This window comes from Zophobas morio, unplaced genomic scaffold (genome assembly GCF_036711695.1).
Source record: "Zophobas morio isolate AGI-343-1 ecotype UQ-CSIRO unplaced genomic scaffold, CSIRO_AGI_Zmor_V1 ptg000024l, whole genome shotgun sequence".
In the NCBI taxonomy this organism is placed as follows: Eukaryota; Metazoa; Arthropoda; class Insecta; order Coleoptera; family Tenebrionidae; genus Zophobas; species Zophobas morio.
In genome coordinates, this window is record NW_026972129.1 from 12,372,603 (window position 1) to 12,398,153 (window position 25,551).

General features: G+C 31.3%; 1 protein-coding gene across 3 annotated transcripts; it reads right to left on the reverse strand.

Annotated features, from left to right (window-relative positions):
* Positions 1-1,070: 1,070 nt before the first annotated feature.
* Positions 1,071-24,359, reverse strand: LOC135135690 (glutamine synthetase 2 cytoplasmic). Of its 3 annotated transcripts, none has more exons than XM_064064832.1 (6): positions 24,249-24,359; positions 6,465-6,651; positions 2,483-2,919; positions 2,230-2,429; positions 1,627-1,766; positions 1,071-1,549 (listed from the first exon to the last, which is right to left on the reverse strand). In XM_064064832.1, exons 2-6 carry the CDS (start codon positions 6,646-6,648, stop codon positions 1,401-1,403), a joined length of 1,110 nt encoding a protein of 369 aa, XP_063920902.1. In that variant the 5' UTR covers positions 6,649-6,651; positions 24,249-24,359; the 3' UTR covers positions 1,071-1,400. The 3 variants fall into 3 exon arrangements, with proteins under 3 accessions (XP_063920902.1, XP_063920901.1, XP_063920900.1); XM_064064831.1 differs by lacking the exon at positions 24,249-24,359 and adding an exon at positions 15,149-15,254; XM_064064830.1 differs by lacking the exon at positions 24,249-24,359 and adding an exon at positions 14,378-14,796.
* Between the last annotated feature and the right edge of the window lie 1,192 nt (positions 24,360-25,551).

Here is a 25,551-nt window from a genome sequence, read left to right on the forward strand (position 1 = left end):
ATTTTCAGTTATTTTATTCGCCAAAGCTTCAAAAAGTATCTGTTTTCTTGTATCTGTTGTCTAAATACATTTCGAAAAAATTTAAAACAATCTGTATCTAGATACTTTTATCTTCCATATATCTATATCTGTATCTAGATATTTTTAAAAATATCTGTCCCCAACACTGGTCGTGGGGTTGTTGTGATATTCCCGGCTCAACCGACCACCTTCCCACTTCTATTTCTTATTTCCCTGTAACTAATTTTAATAAATGGTTCAGAAATTCTAAAGGACGTATCAGAGTTTTAGTTTGGCCAAAGAATTAGAGTGATTTCTGTTTCTCGCATAAGCATGCCCTACCAGGTTTTTAGGGTCAAGGCTAGATCACTCCTCTCCACCCTTGTGTTTATAATAGGAGCCATGGAGACGCGCACTACCAAACACGCCAATAGGTGCCCTGCACGGGATAAGGAAGTCATAGTTACTCCGTAAACGTCAAATATAAGACTGGTTCATACATGATTTTAATTTAAAATTTGCCAAAAAAATTATTATCTATACTCCGTTTACCGAACAGAGTTGTAAAATTGCGTGACTTTTAAAACCCTAATATTATTGGTTGAGAGGTTTTAACAGTGAAATGAGCATGACTGTTTTCATACGGCTCGATAAATTACACCTGCCCTATCCGCTTAAGTCAACTGGAGCTTTCTCTCTTACTTGTATACTCATATCGCCGTCCTTGTGTTCGGTTTATTCGATATTTTCTCTAAATCAGTCTTTTTAAAGACTCTTATTTAGTTTGTTTTGGAATTTAAATGTCACTCTTAAGAATAAGAATGCGCCACCGTTTAGGAAAAGACTACAATCTATGGTTAAGAGGTAAAAAAATGAAATTTTACTAATTGTTTTAATTTTCGAATCACCTCAACATGTATTTTGTAAACGTCTACAACTTCGCTTCTGGGTAATGAAACCTAAAACACCCTTCATGCAACTTCAGACTCTTTAATAGCACTCTGAACATCGTCGAGTTGGAAGCTAAGAGGCGAGGTCGTTGTGGTTATTACCATTGTCATTAAAGGAAATTCTTGTGAATATAGCAAATATATTTAAATCTTGGAATTACAACAGTTGTATAAACTATTTTACAACGTAACAAAATACATTTTCATATACAGCATCGTGCTTTAAAGTCTATCCCTTCAACCGTTTTGGTAGCATGCATCACTTACACTATTGATATGACGTTAATATATACTGAACATAGTGAGTGTTGTCACTTCGAAGAATAAAACTCTTCAAAAGAATATATAAAGTTTATCAATAATTCATAATTAATTTATAATTATACAATTACAAACGTAAAATGTGTAAACAAAAATAAAATTGATTTAGGAACACGCGACGTGTTTTCATTATTCATCTAAAATGCATGTTCTTACTAGCGCTTCACAGACAGAGTAAGGATCGCAATTAGACGCCGGTCTTCTGTCTTCAAGATAACCTTTCTTCTCTTCGGCGCACCCGCGAGGAATACGAATACTTGCGCCGCGATTGGCCACACCTGCAAAATATATTTTAATATATGATCTAGACTCAAACTGCATAGACAGGTCGTGTGACAGTTTGCATTTTGCTTACCTGCGCTAAAGTCATGGATTGAAGAGGTTTCATGTCTTCCAGTAAGGCGACGTTCGTTGTCCTTTCCTCCTTTGGGATCGTATGCTTGGATATGACGAAGGTGGTTCCTGCTGAGCTTGTCGATAGCTTTTTCGATTTCTCTGCAATTATAAAATATGTTACAATGCAGGGAATATTGTATTAACATGTTGTACAATATTTTTCCCGTTCTAACAGTGTTAACAATATTTATTAACTTGAAATAAAAAAAGTATGTCTGACACGTAGCTTCATTAATATTTCCGTATTAATGATAACTAATTTACAGATAAGTTAATTAGTACTTAATTGAGTTATGATTAATGTGAATACATATTTGCAACAAGCCGTGTAAACATACTGTGACAGCGATGAATTAGGATGATTTAGAACTTTTAAATGAATGTCGTGCCAAAGGAGTAAGTTTTTAAAATTGCCGGTACGACGGGGTTTACACTTGTCACCGTCTCCTAAGGTTTCAAACATCATAAATATTAATGACATTAATTTGAATAAAAAAAATGTTTTAGCGCTAGTACGTGTATTTATAATAAACTTATTTTTGTAAAATATTAAACAACTTACATAATTCCACCTTCTTCCCTCATAGCTTTCGTAGAGAAGTTAGTATGAGCGCCTGCACCATTCCAGTCACCTTCGATCGGCTTGGGGTCGAAGGTCACAATAACACCAAAATCTTCAGCAACGCGATGCAGAATATACCTTGAAATCCACAGTTGGTCCCCAATCGAAATTCCCTCGCACGGGCCGACCTGATATTCCCACTGGAATTCAAAGTTGTTAAAAACACCCCCAAATTATTTCCCATGTGACATACTTGAGCAGGCATAACTTCAGCGTTTGTTCCCGAAATGTGAACTCCGGCGTACAAACACGCGCTATAATGTGACTCTACAATATCACGTGCATAAACTTTATTGGCCCCGACACCGCAATAATATGGTCCTTGTGGTCCTGGAAAACCGTTTTTAGGCCACCCGAGAGGCCGCATGTCCATGTCGAGCAGCGTGTATTCTTGTTCGATTCCAAACCACGGTATGTGTTCTTTCGCCGCTTCCATTGCTTGTAGGCACGAGTTTCGTTTATTTGTATCCGTTGGTTTTTTATTGTATTTGTAAGTATCACAAAGTACTAATTTATTGTTGCCTCTGGCGAAGGGGTCACTGTAAACGGCCACGGGGCACAAATATGTATCGGAATTTGTACCCTCGGCTTGATATGTGGAACTTCCATCGTAATTCCATGTTGGCAGTTCTGGAAAATATTCGTTTCGTAAATTAGTATGAATATAATATTTGTTTATATGCAGTTGATCATTGAGTTGACCTTTTGTAAACACCACAAATTGTAAATTAACGGGGTGCGGTACGATTCGGGTCAAGCACTAATGCGAATTACGCAACTCCAAGACTTGGGTAGATGACTGACTAGGTTCGGATCGCCCGTCTGTCTGTACGGCTCGGTGCGTCACGAATAAACAAACAAATTGTAGATTTAACAAAAATTGACACATTGCCCGTTATTTAAACCGAGCTGGATTTAAGAACATTTTAAATTTCCGGTTGATCCTATCAAAGTTGTCTTACCGAAATTTTCTTAAATGGGATTATTTAAACTGGGTTATAACAATCCACAATTCCACTGAATAATTCATAAATAAAAAATAGTCAATCAAAAAAGTAGTCAACAGTTGACAGATTATACAGTAATTTTATTTTGTTGATGCAAATTATAACCTTGAAAGGGAACCAGCCAAAATGGACAAAATCGTTAATGTACCATTTTTTTTCAAAATCTTAACTTTGTAGAGGAAGGATGTATTAATTTTTATGCATACAAACTAATACCTAATACAGTGTTATTATTAATAACTAAAAGACAATTACGTTTCTGAGTCAACTGACGTGTTTAAATATGTCAATTTTAATATTTACTATATAACACTAATCATAAAAATTATATTATAATAAAATACTCTATAACATGTAGAGTTCTGTAGTCAAAGATACCAAGCGAAATAAACTGTAAAATTTGACGGTTCAAAGATCACTCAACGAGTTATGGCAATTTGTACAAGTTACAACTTGAGATCAATTGTTACATAACAGAGAAAGAAGTATGTTGAGCTGAACTTTTAAAGTGAAATTTGCTGCACTTAAAATGCACCTAAAATGCACAGTTCACTAGTTCCGGAAATTACGTAAAATGAAATTAAAGTTACACGGAACTATTTTTTGAGCCACATTGTCGATATTACGTTGTTTACTTTTCTACTCAAAAATATATTTAACGGGGCGTAATAGGACTCATTTGAGCCTACAATTTACAATTATTTTGAAATATAGGTTACACACCAAAGTTGTATTTTTTAAAACACCTATACATTTTTACAAATTTAGATTTTTTATGAAAAAAGCGAAAATATTTATACTTTGGTGGAAATACATAAAAATTAACAACTCTGTTATTTTCAAAGATGGAGATTTGGATTTTGGACACTACTTTTTAGTCACCTTGTCTTATGATACGTATTAAAAATTGTGCAAGATTTAAACATATTTTTAGACAGGTTGATTAAATTTGCAAAATATCATCTCATGTTTTTAAAATCGGACAAAAAACATTTTCGAACTTCTTTCTGCCTAACAATTTTTTTGGGATCTATCCTAACAATAACAGACTAAAAACTGTTAGGATAAACCTCAACAAATTTGTTCTCAAAAGAAAATGTAATTGATGTAATAATAAGAAAATGTTAAAAATATAGAGTGTGCGATTTGACAAATATAGAAAGAACTGGAAATATTTAAAATTTTTATATCATTGTTAATCCAAGGTAACTAAAACTAAAAAAAATTGTACAAAATCTCAGATTTCCATTTTTAAATATGTGACATCAAACTACTTCATTCTACATAATGGTAGAAGTCTAATATGATAAAATATAGAATATTTTAATTAAAACAATCAACGTCACAAACATTATTTTTGAAAAATCCTTCAACTTTTCGATATTCATCATTTTTAAAATTGGAAAAATTGATCAACACAATGTATGCGGTTCATTATACAAAATATCTTCTTTCGTTTTTACGTTGGATATTTGCAGTAATGCTGTTTAAGGTGGTACTTAATGTCAAAAGTGTTTTTATTACTGTTTTGAAATATTTTATTATTTATTATAACAGTACACACAAAGACACAAAGAGCAAAGTCGTGAGTGACTGACGCATCAACGCCCAGTACAAGCCCTTAAGCCTTTTATTAGACACGTGAAATTTTAGGAGTGGTTTCCCGTTACAACGGAAGCAACCATTACGAAGAGGTTTCCTCTTTTAAAGCGGTGAAAATGTATTTTACAAAATCTTTAAAAACTCTTACGTTGCTTTGAAAGTAAATAGGTATTATATTCCACTATATACTATAAATATATTATATTATAACTCCATTAAATAACCTGGATATTTTACAATTAGATTTTGTTTTACAAGTAATATTTCTGGGCATGATACTGGCAAAAATTAGATTCAAAATAACAATGTAAAAAGTGGTTCCAACTATTTAGATCAGAGTATTTAAAAAGTCCGATTATTTTGGTACGCTTGTTAATCACTAATTGCTTGTTTGGAATTTAATACACAATAAATAATAATATTTACTATGTTACACTTGAAAGAAAAAGAAATATTGATAGCTGAAGTAGTCAGGGTTACACAACATCCATACAGAGTCACAGACGTATTTACATTTTGAGATATGTATTTTTATCGCAATCACTGTGAGTATTGGAATACAGAATACACATTATAAAAGTGATACAACTCTTGCGGCTCATCTAGATACATAATTTTGACTCCAGGCTGTACAAAAAACATGGCCACAAATGAAGTATTTTATTAAAAAAACGATGATTATTTTCAATTGAATAAATTTACTCTAGGCTATAAATGACTTATCAGTAAAAGTAGGGCTTGTTTTTTTGTGTCAAACATTAATCAGTCAAATTACTTATGTATCGATCTCTCTATTCATCTTAAGAAATTAATTACGAAAGTACAGTGTAATATTCTTTTTAACAATTTGTTTCGATTTCAATGTTACCGATTATTCAAAAAAAGATTTGGATCATTAACTCGTATACTTTATCGCGGAGATTATAGTTAAAAATAACCCTCCTAGTGTAAAAAATTCCAAAAAAAATTGGAATAACGTATAAACGTCGCATCGGAATTTCAAAAATATATAACTAGAGTGGGTACGTAAAAATACGGTACATATTTGAAAAAAATTAAGTTGTGTGTTACTCCTTAAAAACAGTAGGTATAGTTGAAAATAATTTTAGTGCATGGTTCTTACAGAACCGAGAAACTTTGGTCTATGATTTTCTCTCTATTTCGAATTAGTATAGTAAACTCACTTGACTTGTACCTAGTAAAACTTTACAGCCCATTAATGGATAATAGCGGACAATTATCCTCTATTGTCCGTTAATGAGGCTGTAAAGTTTTATTAGGTACAAGTCAAGTGAGTTTACTATAACGTGCTATCGAGGAGATGGCGCTTAGTGAGTCAGCCTGTATGATACTTTTACATAAAATACATATAGTTTTACTTTTTTTATTTGTATTAGGCTATGGTTCCCAAGGTTCACTTAAGGTCCTCTTAATTGATTATGAATGAACCAGACATCGTTTCAGTCGCGTGTATGTAAATCCTTTCGAAGTTAAATATTATTTTCCTTTATGGTCGTTGCGACATGAAAGGTCAGCAATAATCAATAATTGAAAGGAAAAAAATACCTTCCGCTTTAGCAGGAACGAAATCCAGTGTGCGTGTTTTTGCCCTGACGTTTTCTCCGGTACCATCAATCCATATGTAGGTGGCTTGCACCTTACCATCTGGGCAAGGTAAACTCCTATACCTCTCTGCGACTGCTTTATTTAGCACCGCATTCGGTGAATTCTCAAGGGTTGAATTCGGCATCCTCTGTAACAAAGCAAAGATGAATACAGAAAATGAAATCCTGTATTAAAATAAAATTTACGTGTGTTTCTATATATATACGCTCAAGTTATTTGCAAGCAGGTGTATGTGTGCAACTACAATTAGGTGTGAAAATTAGCATCCGAAAAATAAATTACTCAGCAAATTATTAAATCATTGAAAGAAAAGATAATTATATGCATGTTTGATTATAAAGGGATTGGCACGCTGCCACTCGTGACATGATCTTGTATCACGTATTAATTATCGGATTGGGATCATTCAACTTAACAAACGTCATAGCAATTAATAATTGAGATAGTAAAAGTATAAACAACGCAAAACACCGCACTTTGGGGAAAATACAAATCACATTTTATTACTTAATAGCGATAAGAACACTATAATGACATCAAATAAACGAAAGTGAGTAAAATCTGCTGATATTTAAATATCACGTTCACACTGTGTGAAATTAAGAAACAATACATGATAAGTGCATGGAAGTATTCGCTATAAGCCTAAGCTTACCCTAACTTATAAACGAATTAATTTTAAAATGGCCGTAAGTTAAAATTACAAAGCACTCACTCATTTGTCGGATCCGCATCCTTTTATCAAGTGTAATTAGACACATCTACGTAACATTTTTAATAATACCTCATTGAACAGACACGAAAAGCAATTTTGAAAAATATTTCCTAATTAACTTTTCAGAATGTGTGCTATCTAAACACCACATAATGAACGTGTGAACTGTTGATTCATATAATTTTTAATTAATTTCATTTTTAAGAGGGATGTATATGCATAAATGACTCTTTCCTAATTACCGTTTTGACGCATTATTACATTTGATAAATTATAAGTTCATGGTGACAGTTTCCACGACGCTTCATTTCCATTAGATCTAATTTAATATAGTCTACGTAAATTAATCAGTTATTAATTTTAGAATGTTTAAATATAGCTTTTCAGGTGTTAGAAAACAAAAACTGGGTGAATTTATTATCTGACATAAACATTTCATAAATTAAAGAGTGACCAGGATCACAGTTTACCTCGAAAACACACGCAGAATTTTAACTGACGGCAAAATGGGAGCACACGTCAAGTTTTACTGTAAGGCGCCGATTAAGGTAAAACCAAGTTAGTGTAATTAAGGACTTGGAGCAGGTAAGAAAATACATTTCTTATTACCGAGATGAAATCCCCGACATCGAACCATCGCACTCTATAAACTCAAACAAATCGGTGAAATTTACACAATATCGATTTGAATCTTACTGTTGATATCGAATTTGGAAAGGAAAATCTTACTTAAATAGTTACTAATACATTGTCTAATACGCAAAATTTACATTATATTGTCATTGGTGTCTAAATTATATTTTATTTTTTGTAAGAAAATAAGTTATTGGGTAACTGTCATTATAAAAGGTGTGACTACATTTTAGCTGTCAATCATGAAAACAATATTATTTATTCATCAGGACACTGGAAAGGTGTAATTTTAGTTGGTGATTGATATCGACGTTTCAGTTTTTGTTACCATTTGCAACATATAATATCGGGCGAGCAAAATTATTTGTAGTCGAGTTATCCTTAGAACTGAATCTGACTTACAGACATTTTCAGTTTCAATTTAACATTCTGTTTGCATTTTTTTTACTTGTTGCATTAACACTGCTTGTAGATGATGAACACGTAAAATACTATTACAAAATTTTTAAAAATATTTTTCAGTTAATCTTCGTTAAATTTAAATAGGACTTTTTTCATGTCACTAAAAATACGAGTATTGGCATTAATAAAATGTTTAGCGTTGATTATTACAAGAAAGACACTGAAAATACATTTTACACAAAGTAAATAAATCGGAAATGAACACCTTTACTATGTAATTAGAAATATTTTACACATATATAATTTTAATACGAATGAAAGAAAGTTAAAAATAAAAATCGTATTTATTAAATTTAATGTCAAAGGTTACATAAGCAAAAATTAATTGAATTGTGAACTAATCTACAATCTTGGGACATTCTTATCTTATCAGTTTACGAAAATAAATTTTATAATCATGTCGCATCTATAAAATTGTGAAACTTGAATCTAAAAATACCAAATTAATTGTTTCGAGTCACTTTGTCACTAAGTTTTGTGTGCGACACTAAATTTAACCAATTACTTTAACAAAATAAAAGAATAGTGAATAGCTTTTTATAAATTGCAAAATTAAAAAATATTGGGTAGAAATTATTCTCTGAAATAGCTTGAAAAATTGAAAAAAATCGATTTTTGTTGTTATAATTTTATGATAATAATAAATATGTTTTCAAAGCTACAGGGACTTTTAAAATTGAGTGAATTTTAATTACAGATTTCGAAATTGTCAACAAGTAATTACTAATTATTATAGAATATTTTTAACTGTTGAATACGTGTTTCGGCACACATACCTTCATCAGTTCAATCCAGTTTTCTGCAAATAGAAATATTTTTAAAAAGTCATTGTGTTGTTATTTTAAAAGTTTTAAATTTGCACTACGATGTTACTCTTCAACATTAAGTTTTTATTTATTTACAGATGTAAGCGCCAAACAGGTGTTGGTCAATAAGCAACAAAAGAATGTAACACCATTCCAATCAGAACATGGTTACCTATATTTATAACGTGATAGACATGTAGCTGTTGAATCGAATATATAGTTTTTTATGAAATGGCACTGAGTGTACATTTTTTAAAATTTTTAAATGAATTCAAACCTTCTTATTAGATCAACATTTCATGTTAAATGTTAGTTGTTAGAAATTAGTGTTGTAAAAAAGAAATGGGTTTATTTACATTGTTTTATCAGTACAATTAAATTTAGCTCTGTCTGTAATATTTTTAATAAACAAACCATAAATAAAATGTTGTTGCACCGCTGAAATCAGAACAGCGTTCAAAAGACACCGTCAGAAATAAACACATCGTTACATTTGATAAAGGCTGAGAAAGGTTAACCAATAATTTATTACAAGTGTCAAAATAAGTATTAGCAACTTATATTGCCGACTTTTAGAGATCTCTCTTATTTACAAAAACAAGTAGTTTGTACGCATTGTACTGCCCTCAATAGATATTAAATTATCGCCTCGTGCACATAAATTTACATGGACATTTTATCACAGCGACAAAATGAGTTCTTGTTGTAGATACAATTGTCGGTAACAAACTTAATTTGTTATTTGGAATGTATGAGGTGTGAAACTGAATTATCAAAATTTCCAAGTTCACAAACCCTTTATTTGCAGCGACCATTATTATTGTCAATAATTGTAAATCTGAATGGTGATTGTCAGAGCAAGACAAAACGACATATTTCCATTCACAAGGACACGAAATTACATGTTTTCGATACTTTATAATTCATGGAAGCATGAAAGCCGTAATTACTTTTTTGCCGTTGTAGTGGTGTAAGGCTAATTACAATATTCACAATTTACAATAATTTTAGCATATGTATTTTGCTTTGGTTGTTTTGACTATGTGTGTGCGGAAAATTTTTGCTAAAATATTTGTGTATCCAGGTAATTCCAGTTTACGACATTTGCAGGTGCGATCTTAAGTATTATTACAACACATGTGTGATAAAATCTATTGATCTATTTAACCAAAACAAATAAACACTCTATCTAAAATTTGTCATCTCGGGAAAAATAAATTACAGGGCAATATTTACTCTATTATATACTTATCTTTGATTAATTGCTTAATAATATAATTATTGACAGTGATAGATAAGAAGAAAGTGGCTATTCAGAAAAATTGGAACGGAATATACTGCTTAAAACAGACAGTTTTGCTTTTGTAACTGATCATTTATTTGTTAATGACACAAGAACAAATTTAATTAATGTTGTTCCGGGAAATTATGTTTTGTAAATAGGTATCCACAGGAAATTGTATTTTCTTTAGAATTTTCTCCTTTATCAACGTTTTATTTTATTATCTTTCACCATAATTAAAGTGTGTGTTTGCGGCTGTTTTCTTGAAAGCTGTTATTCAATCAATGGTTTTATTAAAGTTGAGAGTCTTTTCCACTTTTCTTAAAAACGCATAATAGACAAACTGTGTGCGGTTATCCTTGACTTCCATATGTGTTTAACCCTGTTCCCAATCCATTAAATAAAATAATTTCAATAATAGGTATAATATAATTCGACATTTCCATAACAGATGGAAAGTGGAATTTTTTACCAAATTCTTGCTTAGCAACTAGGAAAGCTGTGTCACAGTTATACTCGTCAGTCTAGATTTTTACCAATAAAACGTAGGTATAATTGTGTCTATTACATCACCAACACGTTACAGTAGCCGACAAGTCTCAAAGTGTGATAATAAATTCACGTGTTGTTCACGCGAGTCCAATGTGATAAAAAAAAAACATTCGTTGCCAGATAGAAAATTCCGACACGGAATTCTGAGACCAACTGAATATCCGTCACATGTCTACACATTCTTATCACAAATAAGAACACATCGGTATCAATATTGACGCACGAATGAGTCTTTTATCACTCGAGTGGAATCCGACGATTTTATTTATAACACGGGAATTATTATTAAATTATGTATAATTTAGAGATGTCTAGTTTACAAATCATTTATTATCTGCTCGACAGAACAATGAATGCAGAAATAAAAGAGATACTTTATTTAAATAATTATCACGACTAAGTTAATGTGAAAAAAGAACGTCATGCGTCTGCGGTGGCAGATATAACTGGAAAGTTTCTATTACTGTTAATAGATAAATATTTGATTACCTTTGGTTAGTATAAAAAGTATCTTTCCAAAACTAACAAAGATCGCTGATTGTGATTATATTTATATACATATCTATCTGGTAGAAGTGGCCAGTAGTTTTCCTCTTTTTGCCAACTGATTATGAGACTTTTATGGTTATAGCTAACACAATCGTGACGTATGGGCACCAAATTTCACCTTTACTTGTTAAACCGGCTAAAGAACGTGTTACATAATTAAATGAATTTAATCTTGTAATAAAATTTAGTCGTAAATATAGGTGCACTTTCTTGATTAGCTAAGTTTATAGTTAAACAACTGTGGCGGTTATTTATTAGACATACAGAATTAGTATTGTATTACAGTTATTGGTGGAAATAAAGTAAGAAAATAAATAAGATAATTTTTCGATTGTTAAGTACTAAAAGTGAGCAAAACACCTGGTAATAATTAAAATAAAAATTGAATCTATTGGTGCACTTTTTATTTGTGGTTGTTCTAATAAGCCGACAAAAATAAACCTAAAAACGCAATTATTTAGAGTTCAAGGGCAAAATGTTGATAATTCTATTTTCGAAAAAGTGAAAAATTGAGTGATATGACATTTATTTTGATTAAATTTGATGATTTGTCAATCAAGTCAAGTTTTATTACCAAGTGCGACAAAATAAGTCCAGTTTGAAAACATCTATGACCCAGCAAAAAAAAATAGTGATATTGTTTACAAAAATTATATTACATCGTCATTCAACTAGTGAAAAATTTGTTAAATCAATAGCACGAAGATTACTTGTCTGTTGAATAAAATCACTCAATGTAAGAGGGCGTATTTTCCAAGAAAAACGCAACATTTTGAAATGATGTTATCAACAAGTTCATCTAGCTCAGTCTATTAATTCTGATATGCACAATGATCCATTCATTAATCATAAGTCATAACATTGGCGTGCTGTTATAATTTCATAAAAATTAAATGAGCCGTGTCTCAGATAATAATTGACACAATAAATCGGTTCTTCCATTAATCATTTTAAGTATCATATTTAAAAGCAATTTTTAAAATATAGGAATGGTTTATTGCAATATAGAGGAGCATGTTTTAATGCATATTTCAAGCAAGGTTTTATTGACGTAATTTTTTGAACTATTGTGTATTGTAACTCAAGAAAATTAGATCATCTGTTTTTGGCTTACTGAATAAATTAGTCGCTTCTGTAAAAGCAATTCTAATAAAGAAGACAATAATTAATTATTACCTTAGCCCAAATAAACTGCATCTCAAGATACATTTTTAGCAAACATGTATTAGATCATGTTTTAAGATGACGTCATTCATTTTTTAAAGCGAATGAATATAAAAATTTTGATTGTAAAATTTTTATCTATATTGTTTCCTTTACGATAACCCGTTTGCGGAAAGTTAAAAACATAGATAATGTTAAACCATAGATAAAAAAGCGTATCACGCCATAAATTTCCACTGAGAGTTATGTCACATTCTGATAAATATGTAAAATTTCAAGACACTCACTTTTGTTGGAGTCTTGGGTAAACAAATTTTGATTAGCGTTTTACCATCGATGCGATACAGACAGTTGGAAACGAGCAGCTGACATTTTCGTGTTCTACAAACTGTGAAAGTTCGGGTAAACATGAAATTAGACATTACAAATGCGGTTTTGAAAAGATTTAATTTTTTCTTTTCAACGAAAAAAAAACTTCGGATGAAAGGAATCCCAACTTTCGCTAACGCTAATCATTCTCAGAACTATCTACTCTCTGAAAAACATGTTTTTGATTTAATACCACGCGTTCTTTGAATTAATTACAGCACGTAAATGATACTCAGAATCTTGAATATAATTTGCACACGAAAACACTAACTGGAGCAGGTTCTAAAAATTGCAAGTCATTCCACAGATTTATCTGCAAAATAGTTAAAATTACCAGAGAGCCACGTGATTGATAACCAACAGTTGAACAAAAAGTAATCGCTAAATTTAATTATCTTTTAACAGTGTACTGACCTCTACATTAACGTGAAAATATCAGCATTACTACTGTTTTAGCTAATTTTCTCTGAAAATTTATTCCTGTTATTTTGCTTAGTAATTTGCTACACAACCTCTTCCCGGCAACGACAAAAAAGAACATGTGTTCTTATTGCCCGAAGCTGCCAGACGTCAGTCGATGACTGGTAAAACCGTGGATCCAGTTTTGGCAACTTGCAAAGGAACTTTTTAGATGATGCAAGATATTTTCGGTCGATTCAGTGCATTCATTTTTTATTGCTCTGCTTTCAATTATTCTGAAAGCGTCTTGAGTGAGCAGCGTAAACAAGCAAGGAAAAATACTGACACAAAGAAGTCCTATGTGTACATATATCGAATGTTATCAATCGACCCAGAAATGCAATTGTTGACTATGGGGAACCCTCCTTTACAGCAGAAAACAGTTCATTTATAAACTGAAGTCAACGATCCGATGATTTTTCCGTGTTGAAAATACTTCTGACCTTTCAAATACAACAAACGGAGTAAATAGATACAGAAAAAACATATTCGTCTGACTGATAATTTGAAGAGTAGGTGTTTTCTTGTACAATAGAGTTTAATATGCGAATAGCTCACAGGTCTTGATCGATCTGTCAAAGCACGCAGTAGATGCAATAATTACGTATTTAAATGCGTTCTTGCACAGATTAATAAAACGAGATATAAAATCTTTTCTGGAATTACTCCAACTATTCTTGTAACAAACTTGCTCAACTTCACGCTGCTATTATAACAAAAGAATGCATTTTTTGATTGTTGAGTACCTGCTCATATTTCATTTAATTTATTTGCGTTAACAGTGTCTAAATGTTAAAAATATTAAATAGTCAGACAAATTAGATGATGATAATAATAATAATAATAATAAAAAAATTCTTACGGCATTTGAAAAGTATGGTGATTTCCCTGTTACCGTGGACGGAGATAACACTTTTTGTCGTGTTAAAAAAGTCAATGCACTGTCTATGACCACAACAAAACACGGGTTGCAGCTCTGCAAGCTGCGTATGGTTAAATTAGCTCGAAACATGTTTTGACCTCGTGTCAGCTGTTATACACGTGGCGTCGGCGTCGGCGGCGTCGAAATTTACAGAACAACTTTAAGATTTTGTTGATTTCGTGGAGGCGCCCACAAACCAACTATTTGCTAGATTTAATATTTATTTATCTGGGGAACCAGATTTGTAAAATCAACAATCCCGTCCTTGCTGGGTCTGGTTGTGCGTTAGCAGGTGCCAAGGCGCGGTTGCAATAAACACAGTGAAAACACAGCGCGAACAAAACGCCACGGAGAAAGTGGTTCGAATTTCAAGACTGCAGTGCAAAAAGTGATATAAGGAGTTTTGAGAGATAATATTAATTGATATTTAAAGCAAAACGCATGCGTGTTTGAGCAAAAATATTGATAATCCCCGTATCAAAATCGCTGTAACCTAGTTATCACTGTTTTCGTTCGCTCGTTTATAAAGGATTTATAAAAGATGATGTCATGGCCTCATAGATATCTACCTTGAAAACGCTCATTCATGAAAGTGTTTGGGAAATGTTAAATCTATTCTTGTTCCATATGTTAACACTCAGTTGACTAATAATAATGTTAATAAAACCAGGTGAGACTTTTTTGCAATCCAAAGAAATCGAAATAACTCACCATTTTGCCGATCTTGTGAAGTCTACTGGTCACAAACGACTGGCGTTTTGCTGGTAAATTCGGAAGTGTACACCTCTTTTATCACCTTGTTTTAAGGAAATTTACACTACGTACTTGCACGTTACTAATTTTTATAATTAGCTATGCAAACGGTATTCAAGGAAAACTTTATGTGTGAACATATAAACGTATATGTTTTAGAGTTATAAAAATAACATGTCCATTCGGAATGTTATTTAAAGACGAAATGGAAATTTCACCCACACCGCGTTTACTGACTGCTAGAAAACGTATAAAACTTTCAGAAGAAACAAAGAGAGATATAGGTGTGTACAGTATTCTAGTGTAATTTATTCGAAAAATATTTGGAAAATATAAATTAACATAAACACAGGCTTTTCAAATCTGGTATAAACCGATTATTTTTCAGTTTATGAGCTCTGTACTAATAAAAAATTAACACAAGATCATTACACCAGTAGCTGGAACGTGGATGCGTTGTCAACATTCAGTCAGAGTGTTGTTTACGATGATGTATTTGTTTATTCGTTTGAAAAAGACGGAAACATATTTCCACCTTTATTTAGTCACAATGAAATTCAAAGAAAGCGAAATGTTTGTAAACAAATTAATACGACGAAAAAAATATAGCGACGAACTTCGGTTCTTAGAAATAGACTTTCCTAGGTTTGACAACACGTTGTTGTACGGACACCACTTAAGAGGTATTTTAAATACAGCAACTTCATTATTTACGCAAACTTTAAAAGACCACATAAATTTAAGTATAGTTTTGTCATCATTGTTATTTGCACAACCGTCAATGACGTTACAGCTTTAAAGTGCAAATGCAAACTAATATCACAATTGTTCTTGAGACGTTAATAATCTGAAAAACCAAAGCCTTTTTGTTAAATTTAAGAACATGACTAAACTAAAAATTTGAAAATTCATATTGAGTGTGACGCTAACTTTTTTCCAGTTTCAACCAATGTGCTGTCAATACTAAATAATTACAAAGTAGGTGTACCTAATGGTACAAACGAAAAAATATTCACCTGGTCATGATAACAAACATAACCAAAGCATGCTTTTTGCTACGAATGAACCCAATCATAGTTCATTATCCATTAATTAAATTAAACGATTAGACACGCTCAACACCAAAGATGTTGTGTGAACTTTCAATTTAGAATGACCACGTTGAACTCTGAAGTTTCGTCTCTGCTGAATATTATGCTGTGTACAAATTAGGATATAGTCGAGCTGCTCGTATCGTGTGGAACTGTTATTAGTGTTACTACGCTAAAACACATACATATTTCTATAATAAATTATTGGTTTATGTTGTAGGTACCGAATGGATTTGAGCAAGTATTTGTAAAACAGAAGAGAAATTTAGGGGCCCTAATTTATGGATTAAAAACCACTACATCTTGTCGCCAAGAATTCCAACATTTAAAAGTACCATGTATTTTTTCGTATATTTTAGTTATCAGGTGTTCAATTGAAAATGTCATCAAGCTGGCCTTGATTTTTTGTAAACAACAACCACAATGGTATAACATAACCTAACCTTTTCGTATAATAAAATGAAAGCTTTTCAACAACTGTCAACTAGTATGTACGAGTATTAATTAATATAACACATGCATTTTCGCTACGCTTTCTTCTATAAAAAAAGAGTAATTATTTGTTCCTTTTAAAAATTTTAAAGTTCCCCAAAGGTTGCATTGATTTAGAGTGACTGGTAAAAATCGTCTGACAATATTGAATGCACATTTGTTATTGTTTCCGGCCGTTGAAAACTACATTTTCTCTTAGGACTTTACATAATGTTGCAACTGATTTCGTATTGATATTTTTATCTTTAATTGCTTGTGGTTATTTCATACGAGTCTAGTGTTAATCGATAAACTAACTTTAATTGGAAGTGCTGGATTAACGTTTTTACGATTTTTGAAAAAGTATTTTAGATTTATACAAAAATGATACGTGAAGATTAAAAACCTAACTACCTATTATATGAAGAATTTAAATATATGTTCACCAGAAAATAATAGAAAAAATGTACAGGACGACAAAAAAAATGGCGCACTATTTCTACAGCACGTTATTAAGTTCACAAGCCCATGTTTGAGAAAAATCATTAAAAAAAAATACTTTTATACATACATGAATTTAATATTCACTAACAAAAACGAAATATCGATTTAGGTAGACAGATTATAAAAGATGAAAAATGAACGACTGTTGTCAGGTACATTCATTTTTTAATTTTTTTTGTGATATTATAGAATGAAAAATAAAAGACATACATATTTTCACAATTAGTTTGAATAATTTTATTAAAGTCAGATTTCATCTGCTCAATACGAAACAGTGAATTTTAAAATGTGGTAAAATATCGAAAAAAAAAATTTTTTTTGAAGGTCCACGGTTTTTGAAATTATGTTTTCTTTGCTCACTAGACTACAACGTGCGCTATTTAATGAACATCGTATATACAGGATGAGTCACTAAACGCGCTGTCCTCGATGTCTCATTAATTATTAGAAATAAAAAAAAGTCAAGTTGTATGTTTCTTTGAGAACTATAGTCTAAAATTATTGTTAACAACACAGAATACTCCATTTTTAAAGCGTAACACACAACTTAGTTTTTTTAATGAAACACCCTATATATTTTAACATATTCTTATTAGCCCTGTCCTAGGCTTTATAACCACAATTTATTTCTGACATTCCGATGCGACGTTACCACGTTATTCTATATTTCTTGAAATGTTTTGGTAATGAAAGAGTTCAGAAAAAAAATCGCAATACGGTTACTTTTAAAATTTGTGTAAATCAGATTTTAATATACACGTTGTTGTCTATTTTTTGTCCTCAGTCATTCAAAATGTGGATATGTCTCCTAAAAAAGTAAAAAATCACAGTAACTATCAAATTTAATATTAAAAAAAAGAGAACAAAAAAAAACAGAATAAGATGCAGTAATACATTATAAGGTGTTCTATTTGAAAAAAAAAACACAACGAAATATCGGCATTTGAAAATTGTAATTACTAAAATTTTGTACATAAAAATTCAAAAATGCGACATAGATTTTAAAAATAACCCTATTGCGATTATTTTCTTTGAACCCTTCCATTGTTAAAACATTTCAAGAACATTTAAAAAATTACTGTGTTTGTACAGCTCAGGAAGAGAAAATCTGTAAAAATATATAGGTGCTTCTTAAAAAAAGTTGTATGTTACACATTAACCGCAGAACACTCTGTATAGTTAAAAATAATTTTAATTTATGGTTTTTAATGTACCGTACAATTTTACTCTTTGGTTTTTTTTTCTGTTTCTACTAATAATTAATAATAATATATCGAGAAACGCGCGCTTAGTGACTCACCCTGTATATAACAAGAGCGTTCTTGTAACTTTTTATTAATTTATAACTTCTTAAACTTATTATAAAAGTAATTTCCACACTATACAGGGTGCGTCCATAAGCACGCATCCTCGATATTTTATTAATTATTGAAAATAAAACAAAATGTCGCAGACTAAAGTTGTACGGTTCTTTGAGTACGGTATACTAAAATTATTTTTAGCTGTACAGAGTGTTCCGCTCTTGAGACATAAACACAAATTCGTTTTTTTCAACAGAAGACTATATATTTTTAAATATGTATTTGAATATTGTAATGCTTAGAATTCTTTAATAAACACTCTGACATTAAGACTCAAATTAATTTACACCACAATAAAGCGTGTATCTCTGTTGATCTCTCCACAAAATATCGTTACCGTTACACACGTTTTAAAATAACCCTATTGAGAATTTTTTTCAGAACCTTTGCATTGCTAAACAACTTAAAAAAAAAATTAGGAAATTTGAAGCCCACATTTTACATTTGCTTAACAACATCGGTTTAGGAATTTACATAATTGCCATACAGGTTTAAAGAGATAGCGAACAAAGTGAGCTTTGGTCCACTCTCGCCTTTATCTGAATGTACGTTTAACGTATAGAATACGTTTTTTTTTTACTATAAATAAATAAACTTTTCGATTTACCGGTTCACATGTATAAGCATTTGCATAATTTACATCTATGCACACGTACGCACGTTATATTTTGATAAGAGAAGCAACACTGTGCCGCTTACCCGAAATTGATCTCAGCTACGTACCCATTATGCAAGTTTGTAAATCGACTCATTTAATGTTGTTATTTTTTGCAAAAGCGAAATAATGATCTACGAGAGTATTATAGCCGACTCACAGGAATAAGAAACTTTGACTAAAATAATTATAAATCATAACGACAAAGAAACCCGCCGGATTTAAGAAATTTGTGCATTCACACATCTCCAACTTTTTATATATATAAAAAAAATGATTTGTCGTTAAGATTTTTAAATTATTAAAATAAAACATCAACAATTCTTTATACTGCTTGGTAGTTTGAAAGGAAGTTTTTTGAAGTGACTTTAATATAATCGGTAGAAGACTAGGAGGAGTAAAAGCACACCGGAAAATATCTGTAGTCTGAGCGCAAAAATTTATACTCGACAGTTCCCGAATAATTTTCTGCTTTTATTTATTTTTGTTGCTTAATTTAGAAATCAATGCAAGTCGTAAAAAATGGGTTTAATGATTTTCCACATCGGAGTAGAAAAAAAGCAATAGACTGTTACAACTAGTTAGAAAATCCAGTTGAAACGAAAAGCTAGACTATATTATTTAGGGTACATCTTCTAATAATTTATCATCAATTGTTAACTACTACGAAAATGGCCTTAAACACCTGGAAACAACCTTTCGTCGTTTGCGGTTGTTTTCCGGAAACTTACGCTGTCAACGCATTATTAATGCAAGTATTAAATTTTAATAAGTCGACTGAAGCTTAACCCCCGTAATTATTATTATCGTCATTAGCATCAAAATGTCCCAAGCAAAACTGATGATACCACACAAAATGTGGAGGTAGTGAGCCCGAGATGATGTTAAACTATTTATAATGAGACAGTAATTTTTATAAATATGGGTGTCTGGTTTTAAAACATTCTCGTTCCGTCTGCCATGCAGAACCCACGTGAAAGATTTTCGACATGGACGTCCGATCCGAGCAACCTCCCATCGAATAAAAACCTCATTGACGTTCAAACGTGTAGGATGTTAATGAACATTACTTCAGCTATAATAAACACTAACAACATACGACTAATTTAATTATCATCCACATTTTCATTCGATCTGGTATTCACCAGATTGTGGATGAATTTGATAAATGAAAAATAGACTACATGGAAAATCTGAATTTAAAATCTCGGTAGTGACGCTTGGTAGCGTCAACGTGAAGTCAAACTTCAATTTTAATGACTCATCTGGAATATTAACGTTAGTGTGTTACATACGGTACTAAAAAAAGGGTTCTTTGTGTATATGCAACTATTTTATTATCTAAATAAAAGAAGTGAGCGAAAGACCAACCATAGTGACAGTAATAAATGACAAGCACGTGGTTTTATATCGTACTGATATAATACCAAGTTATCTATATACAGCACGTTTGTAATTAATCTAATTATTATAAGTATGACACTTGTGTAACAAAAAACAAAGTAATCGATTTATAAAAGACGTAATTCAAATAATACATTAACTGATAAGACAAGATTTGCGATAAAAGCCAACCCTAATTGTTTGCTGCTTGAAAAATAGGTCAAAGAATCTCATCAAGAAGATAATTAACTAGGAAATCTTATAAACAACACGAGAGAAAATTTCCGATTAAATGGACAACCACATGTTACAACATCCATTATTTTGTAATTCCAAAGTGCGATTAGAATAACAAATGTTTAATCTTTTAGTGATAACAGTATCAGATGAAAAGTATAGTTTTGGACAACGCGACGCCGGGATCATTAAATGCTCATTATACATACAACAAAGAAACGATATTCGTCATATATGAGTAAAACTGATAAAAGGTCATTTGCCGAATATCAATAATCTGGATTTATAAACCAATTTCTGTTAAATATACAAATATATTTTATGGATATCTAATCCTGCGTGGATCTAATTCAGTGCGGAAGTTATCTTTCTGGCGTAAAAATAAACCAAGTTATTATGTATTTCATTGTACGTTTATTTTACGTCCCGAGCGTAAGTTGGGAAAGTTTTGTAGAGTCCCGGAAATAGTGAACATTGTTTTTCTGCTTCCGAAAGTGTTTACTGCTCAGAATTACAACAGTAATTTTACAACGCTTGCTTGCTTTTGAGTTGCAGGTCCGAAAGAACTAAAGATTTTGCGAATCGCACCATTAAATTAATAACAGTGGCTGTGAATGTAATTCGGGAATAGGCGACTAAAATTGCAAAATACTCATGGAAGAACTCTATAGAGCAGACATAAATAAAGAGTTTCAATAGGTTATTATTAATTTAGATGATGAATAGTAGTTAACTCAAATGACGACAAGGTTTTCCATTTTTAATTTGTTTTAATTAATATCATTTTAGAATAAACTCAATTAGTTTTACCTGTGTTTTGACTGTTCTAAAATACAGGCTGAGTCACGAAGGGCGGCACTTGAAAGTTTATTCATTATTAAATATATAAAAAAAGTCAAAAATGAAAGTTGTACGGTTCTTTGAGTAGCATACATTAAAATTATTTTCTATTATGCAGAGTGTTTTGTTTTTAATAATGTTATTTTTAAGACCTGTGTTGCAATATTTTATGTAGCATTTAAATAAAATTTTAAAATACTAAATCGTTCCAATTTTCAAATATCGATATTTCAGTTTTTTCAATAGAACACCCCGTATTTTGTTTCTGTACCTTATTCTATTTTTTGTTCTCTTTCTTTCACAGCCCCTAGAATACGATAAAGTATGTCTCGCATTTTTGTTTGTGTCTGTTAAAAAAGTAAAAATCGCAACAAGTACCAACTTTAAATACAGAAAATACTTAGCAAAAAAGAAAGAGAATAAAAATAGAATAAGATGCAGTAGCAGATGTAAAAATATATACAAACGTTCTGTACATTAATATTCACTTTTAAATTACAACCATGCGCGTATCTTTATTTATTTCTCTACGAAATATTGTAACTTAGATTTTAAAAATAACTCTGTCGCAATTTTTTGTGAACGCTTCCACTGTTAAAAAAATGCAAGAAAATTGAAATAACGTGGAAATGTCGCTTTGAAGTCGCATTGAAATTCGAAAATAAACTGTGCTTATAAAGCCTAAAAGAAGTCAATCAGAATTTGTAAAAGCATCTGGAGTACTCCATTTGCAAAAAAAAACCAGGATACATGACTACATAGTAGAAAACAATTTTAATTTTATGGTGATTAAGCAACCGTACAACTTTTGACTTTAACTTTGTTTTCTATTTCTAATAATTAGGTAAATTTCGAGGAACGAGCACTTAGTGACTCACCTTGTATATTTACAACCTAAAATGTGTTCAGGCACGTCTGCTTCATAGAACCTTTGTTCCTTTCAGTTATCAATTGGAGAGAAAGTCAGCGTTGTAAATTATTATCATTACCATAATCCTGAGCGATTATTGAGAGCTTCCAATAAACATTTGAAAACAGAAAGTCAATGTTCACTATTTGCTAGATAATACTAATGGTTAACGATCTGATTCGTATCACCATTGTAATTCTGGGCAGTATATTGGGGGCTTCCAATAAGCACTTGAAGTCAGTGTTCACTCTTTTTTTTTTTAATTTCGGCGTTTCTCTACGTTTTACAACTCCTAAAGCACGAAAAAAATGTGCCCCGCGCTTTCGTCTGTCGGTCGTCTGTAATTTGTTAGTGATTTTTTTATTACCTAAAGATGAACTGATTATTTATAAATAATTGAGCAGTCAAAAATTTATTCCATTGAATTAAAAAAATGATTTTGAGAATTTCTAGCGTATTTTCAGGTGATTTTTTTCATTACGAAATTTTGTCATGCCATCAACATTTTAGATAAAACACATATATCAATTTGGATAGGTGCAGTGGTATACTAATAATAACAGTATTGCATTTTTAAAATTTCGGGAAAATGGGGTGAGTCGTTTTTAATTGGGTCAATAAAATAAACTGCCCATTAATAAATCTTTTTGACTTACCCTGTTTAACTAATTTTAAAAAATATGAATGCGTTGGAAAACAAATAAGTTACTCATAATATTTTGCACATTTAAATAGGTTTTATTCGGTAAAATTTTCATCTTTCTTAGCTTACACCCGGGAAGTCAAAAATCCAAATTTTACGACATTTTTAATATTTTTCAAGTAATTACTGCTCAAGTGTATATTTAAATTTAAAATGATAAAATCACCTGCCTTGTTGGCAATTTGATTTTTTTATTAAATTTCATCAGACACACTGGTAAAAATTTTCCTTAAATAAAACAAATAAGAAAAATATTGTACAATAAGTAGGTGTGTGGTAAACGAAATTTAGTCATCAAGCGTGATGATGAAATTTTAAAATTTATTGTTGAATGGTACAAATCAATAATTACAGCCTAATATTATTCTCGGTTAGTTCTCATTTTCCAGTAACAAAATCAGCAGAAATTTGGATGACCCTTTTTCAAAAAACACGTGAAAATTTCTGCAACTGCATTGACATATTTCACAGAAAGACCCAGATATTCTTACACTATCACTGGATGCATTTGCATAAGCGTAGAATTTTAATAAGCGATCAAGTGATATACTTCCAAATAATTGATTACAAACATAAACAGTGTTGTTTAATAAATCAATTCCAACCACACGATCTTTGACCCAATTTTGAAAAGTGTTACCTGCTAAAATAGAGGTCGTTCCACCTATTTATGAGGTAAATGTATTTTGAAAAAATTTTTCCACTATAAAAATTCTAGTAAACGAACATGCCTCATTCATTGATTACTACATTCATTGACAAATGTATTGTTTCACACCGATTGTTTCCATAGTAAAAATATAAAAAGGCAAGAAAGCGGAAGAACAGTCGTGAGATCGATGTATATGTGTGGAAAAGCCATAAATTCATGGTGTTAAAAATACAGCAGAAGTGGCAACTCACCTTGTGATCAGCTGAGCGTTGTGTCTATGCTTTGTTTATAAATAAAACGTTTAATACACCATGTGAAAGTAGCGGGTATAAAACCACTGAAAACGTACTTGTCGGCGACTCCCTTTATGCACTTCATTCCCCTCTCTTACGACACATGCGCAAGGGGAGATACATATTTATTCATTAGGAACATTTAACCTGTACACTTCATATCCTTCATCCTCATACACTTTCCATTGGGGATGTTATTGCGATCCTTCAACAATTGACCTCACACCAATTACACCGCAACAACATGATTGCTCCCATCAGTCATGGTTTGGTCACACGCAAACGTATTTTCTTTTGTTCTTCAGTTTCCACGAAAATCCTCTTTTTATTGTTATTAATTAATGATTATTTTTCAAGAAGAAACACGCACACATCCAACACACGTGTCGTTGTGTGTAAACACGGTAAATATTTACGCCTGTAGGTCTAATTTTTTCCTTGTTTTTGGTAAACAAATTCCGGAAAGTGTCAAAGCACAGATACTGAATTTTGTAGAGAAATTTCAGTTTACTACTTCAGTAAAATTTGTCAGTTATAATTTACATTGGGCATTGATTTTGTTATCCTGGTTTATTACATAATGGATACGTTTTACATTTTTTATAACAAGGACTCTACCAACAACATAAAAACGACAGACTTATAAGCCCACCGTGCGACGTTCTTTCAAAATAAAACACAGTAAATATGTATATCAAAAGATGAAGATAGAGGGCAAATATTTGTGGTAATGCCGAATATATGATTCCAAAATTCTTTAACGAAATGACAAAAACGGGCCAGTTAACACACCAATTCTGAAAGTAATATAAAAAAATTTTTCAACAAAACTATTATCTTCTGTTGAAAAAATGTCTGATGACGTCAGACTCGCTCTTTGTCAATGAATGTAGGTCGTCTTGTTTAAGAAGAAATAGTTTTTAGCATTGTCAAAAAGTTATTTCTAGAGTTTTACAAATATAGTATTTTTATAAACTTGTTTCAAAGAACAAATAATAGCTCAATAAATTATGTTCGGGCAAATTTTCGTTCGAAAGCTTTATGGCTGGAAGTTGCCAATTGTTTTATATTTACCACGTTTTCTTTATACATAGTAGCATATATTGCTGTCCGTCATCGTTGAGTTTGTGAAATTGTGCTTATTCTTCGTACTTACCTGTTATGATAATGATTCTTAAAAATGATGCAATACAAAATTATCCACGGAATTATTTTTTACCATTTTATTAACGAAACATGACTCTCTTTTAAGGTTGCATAT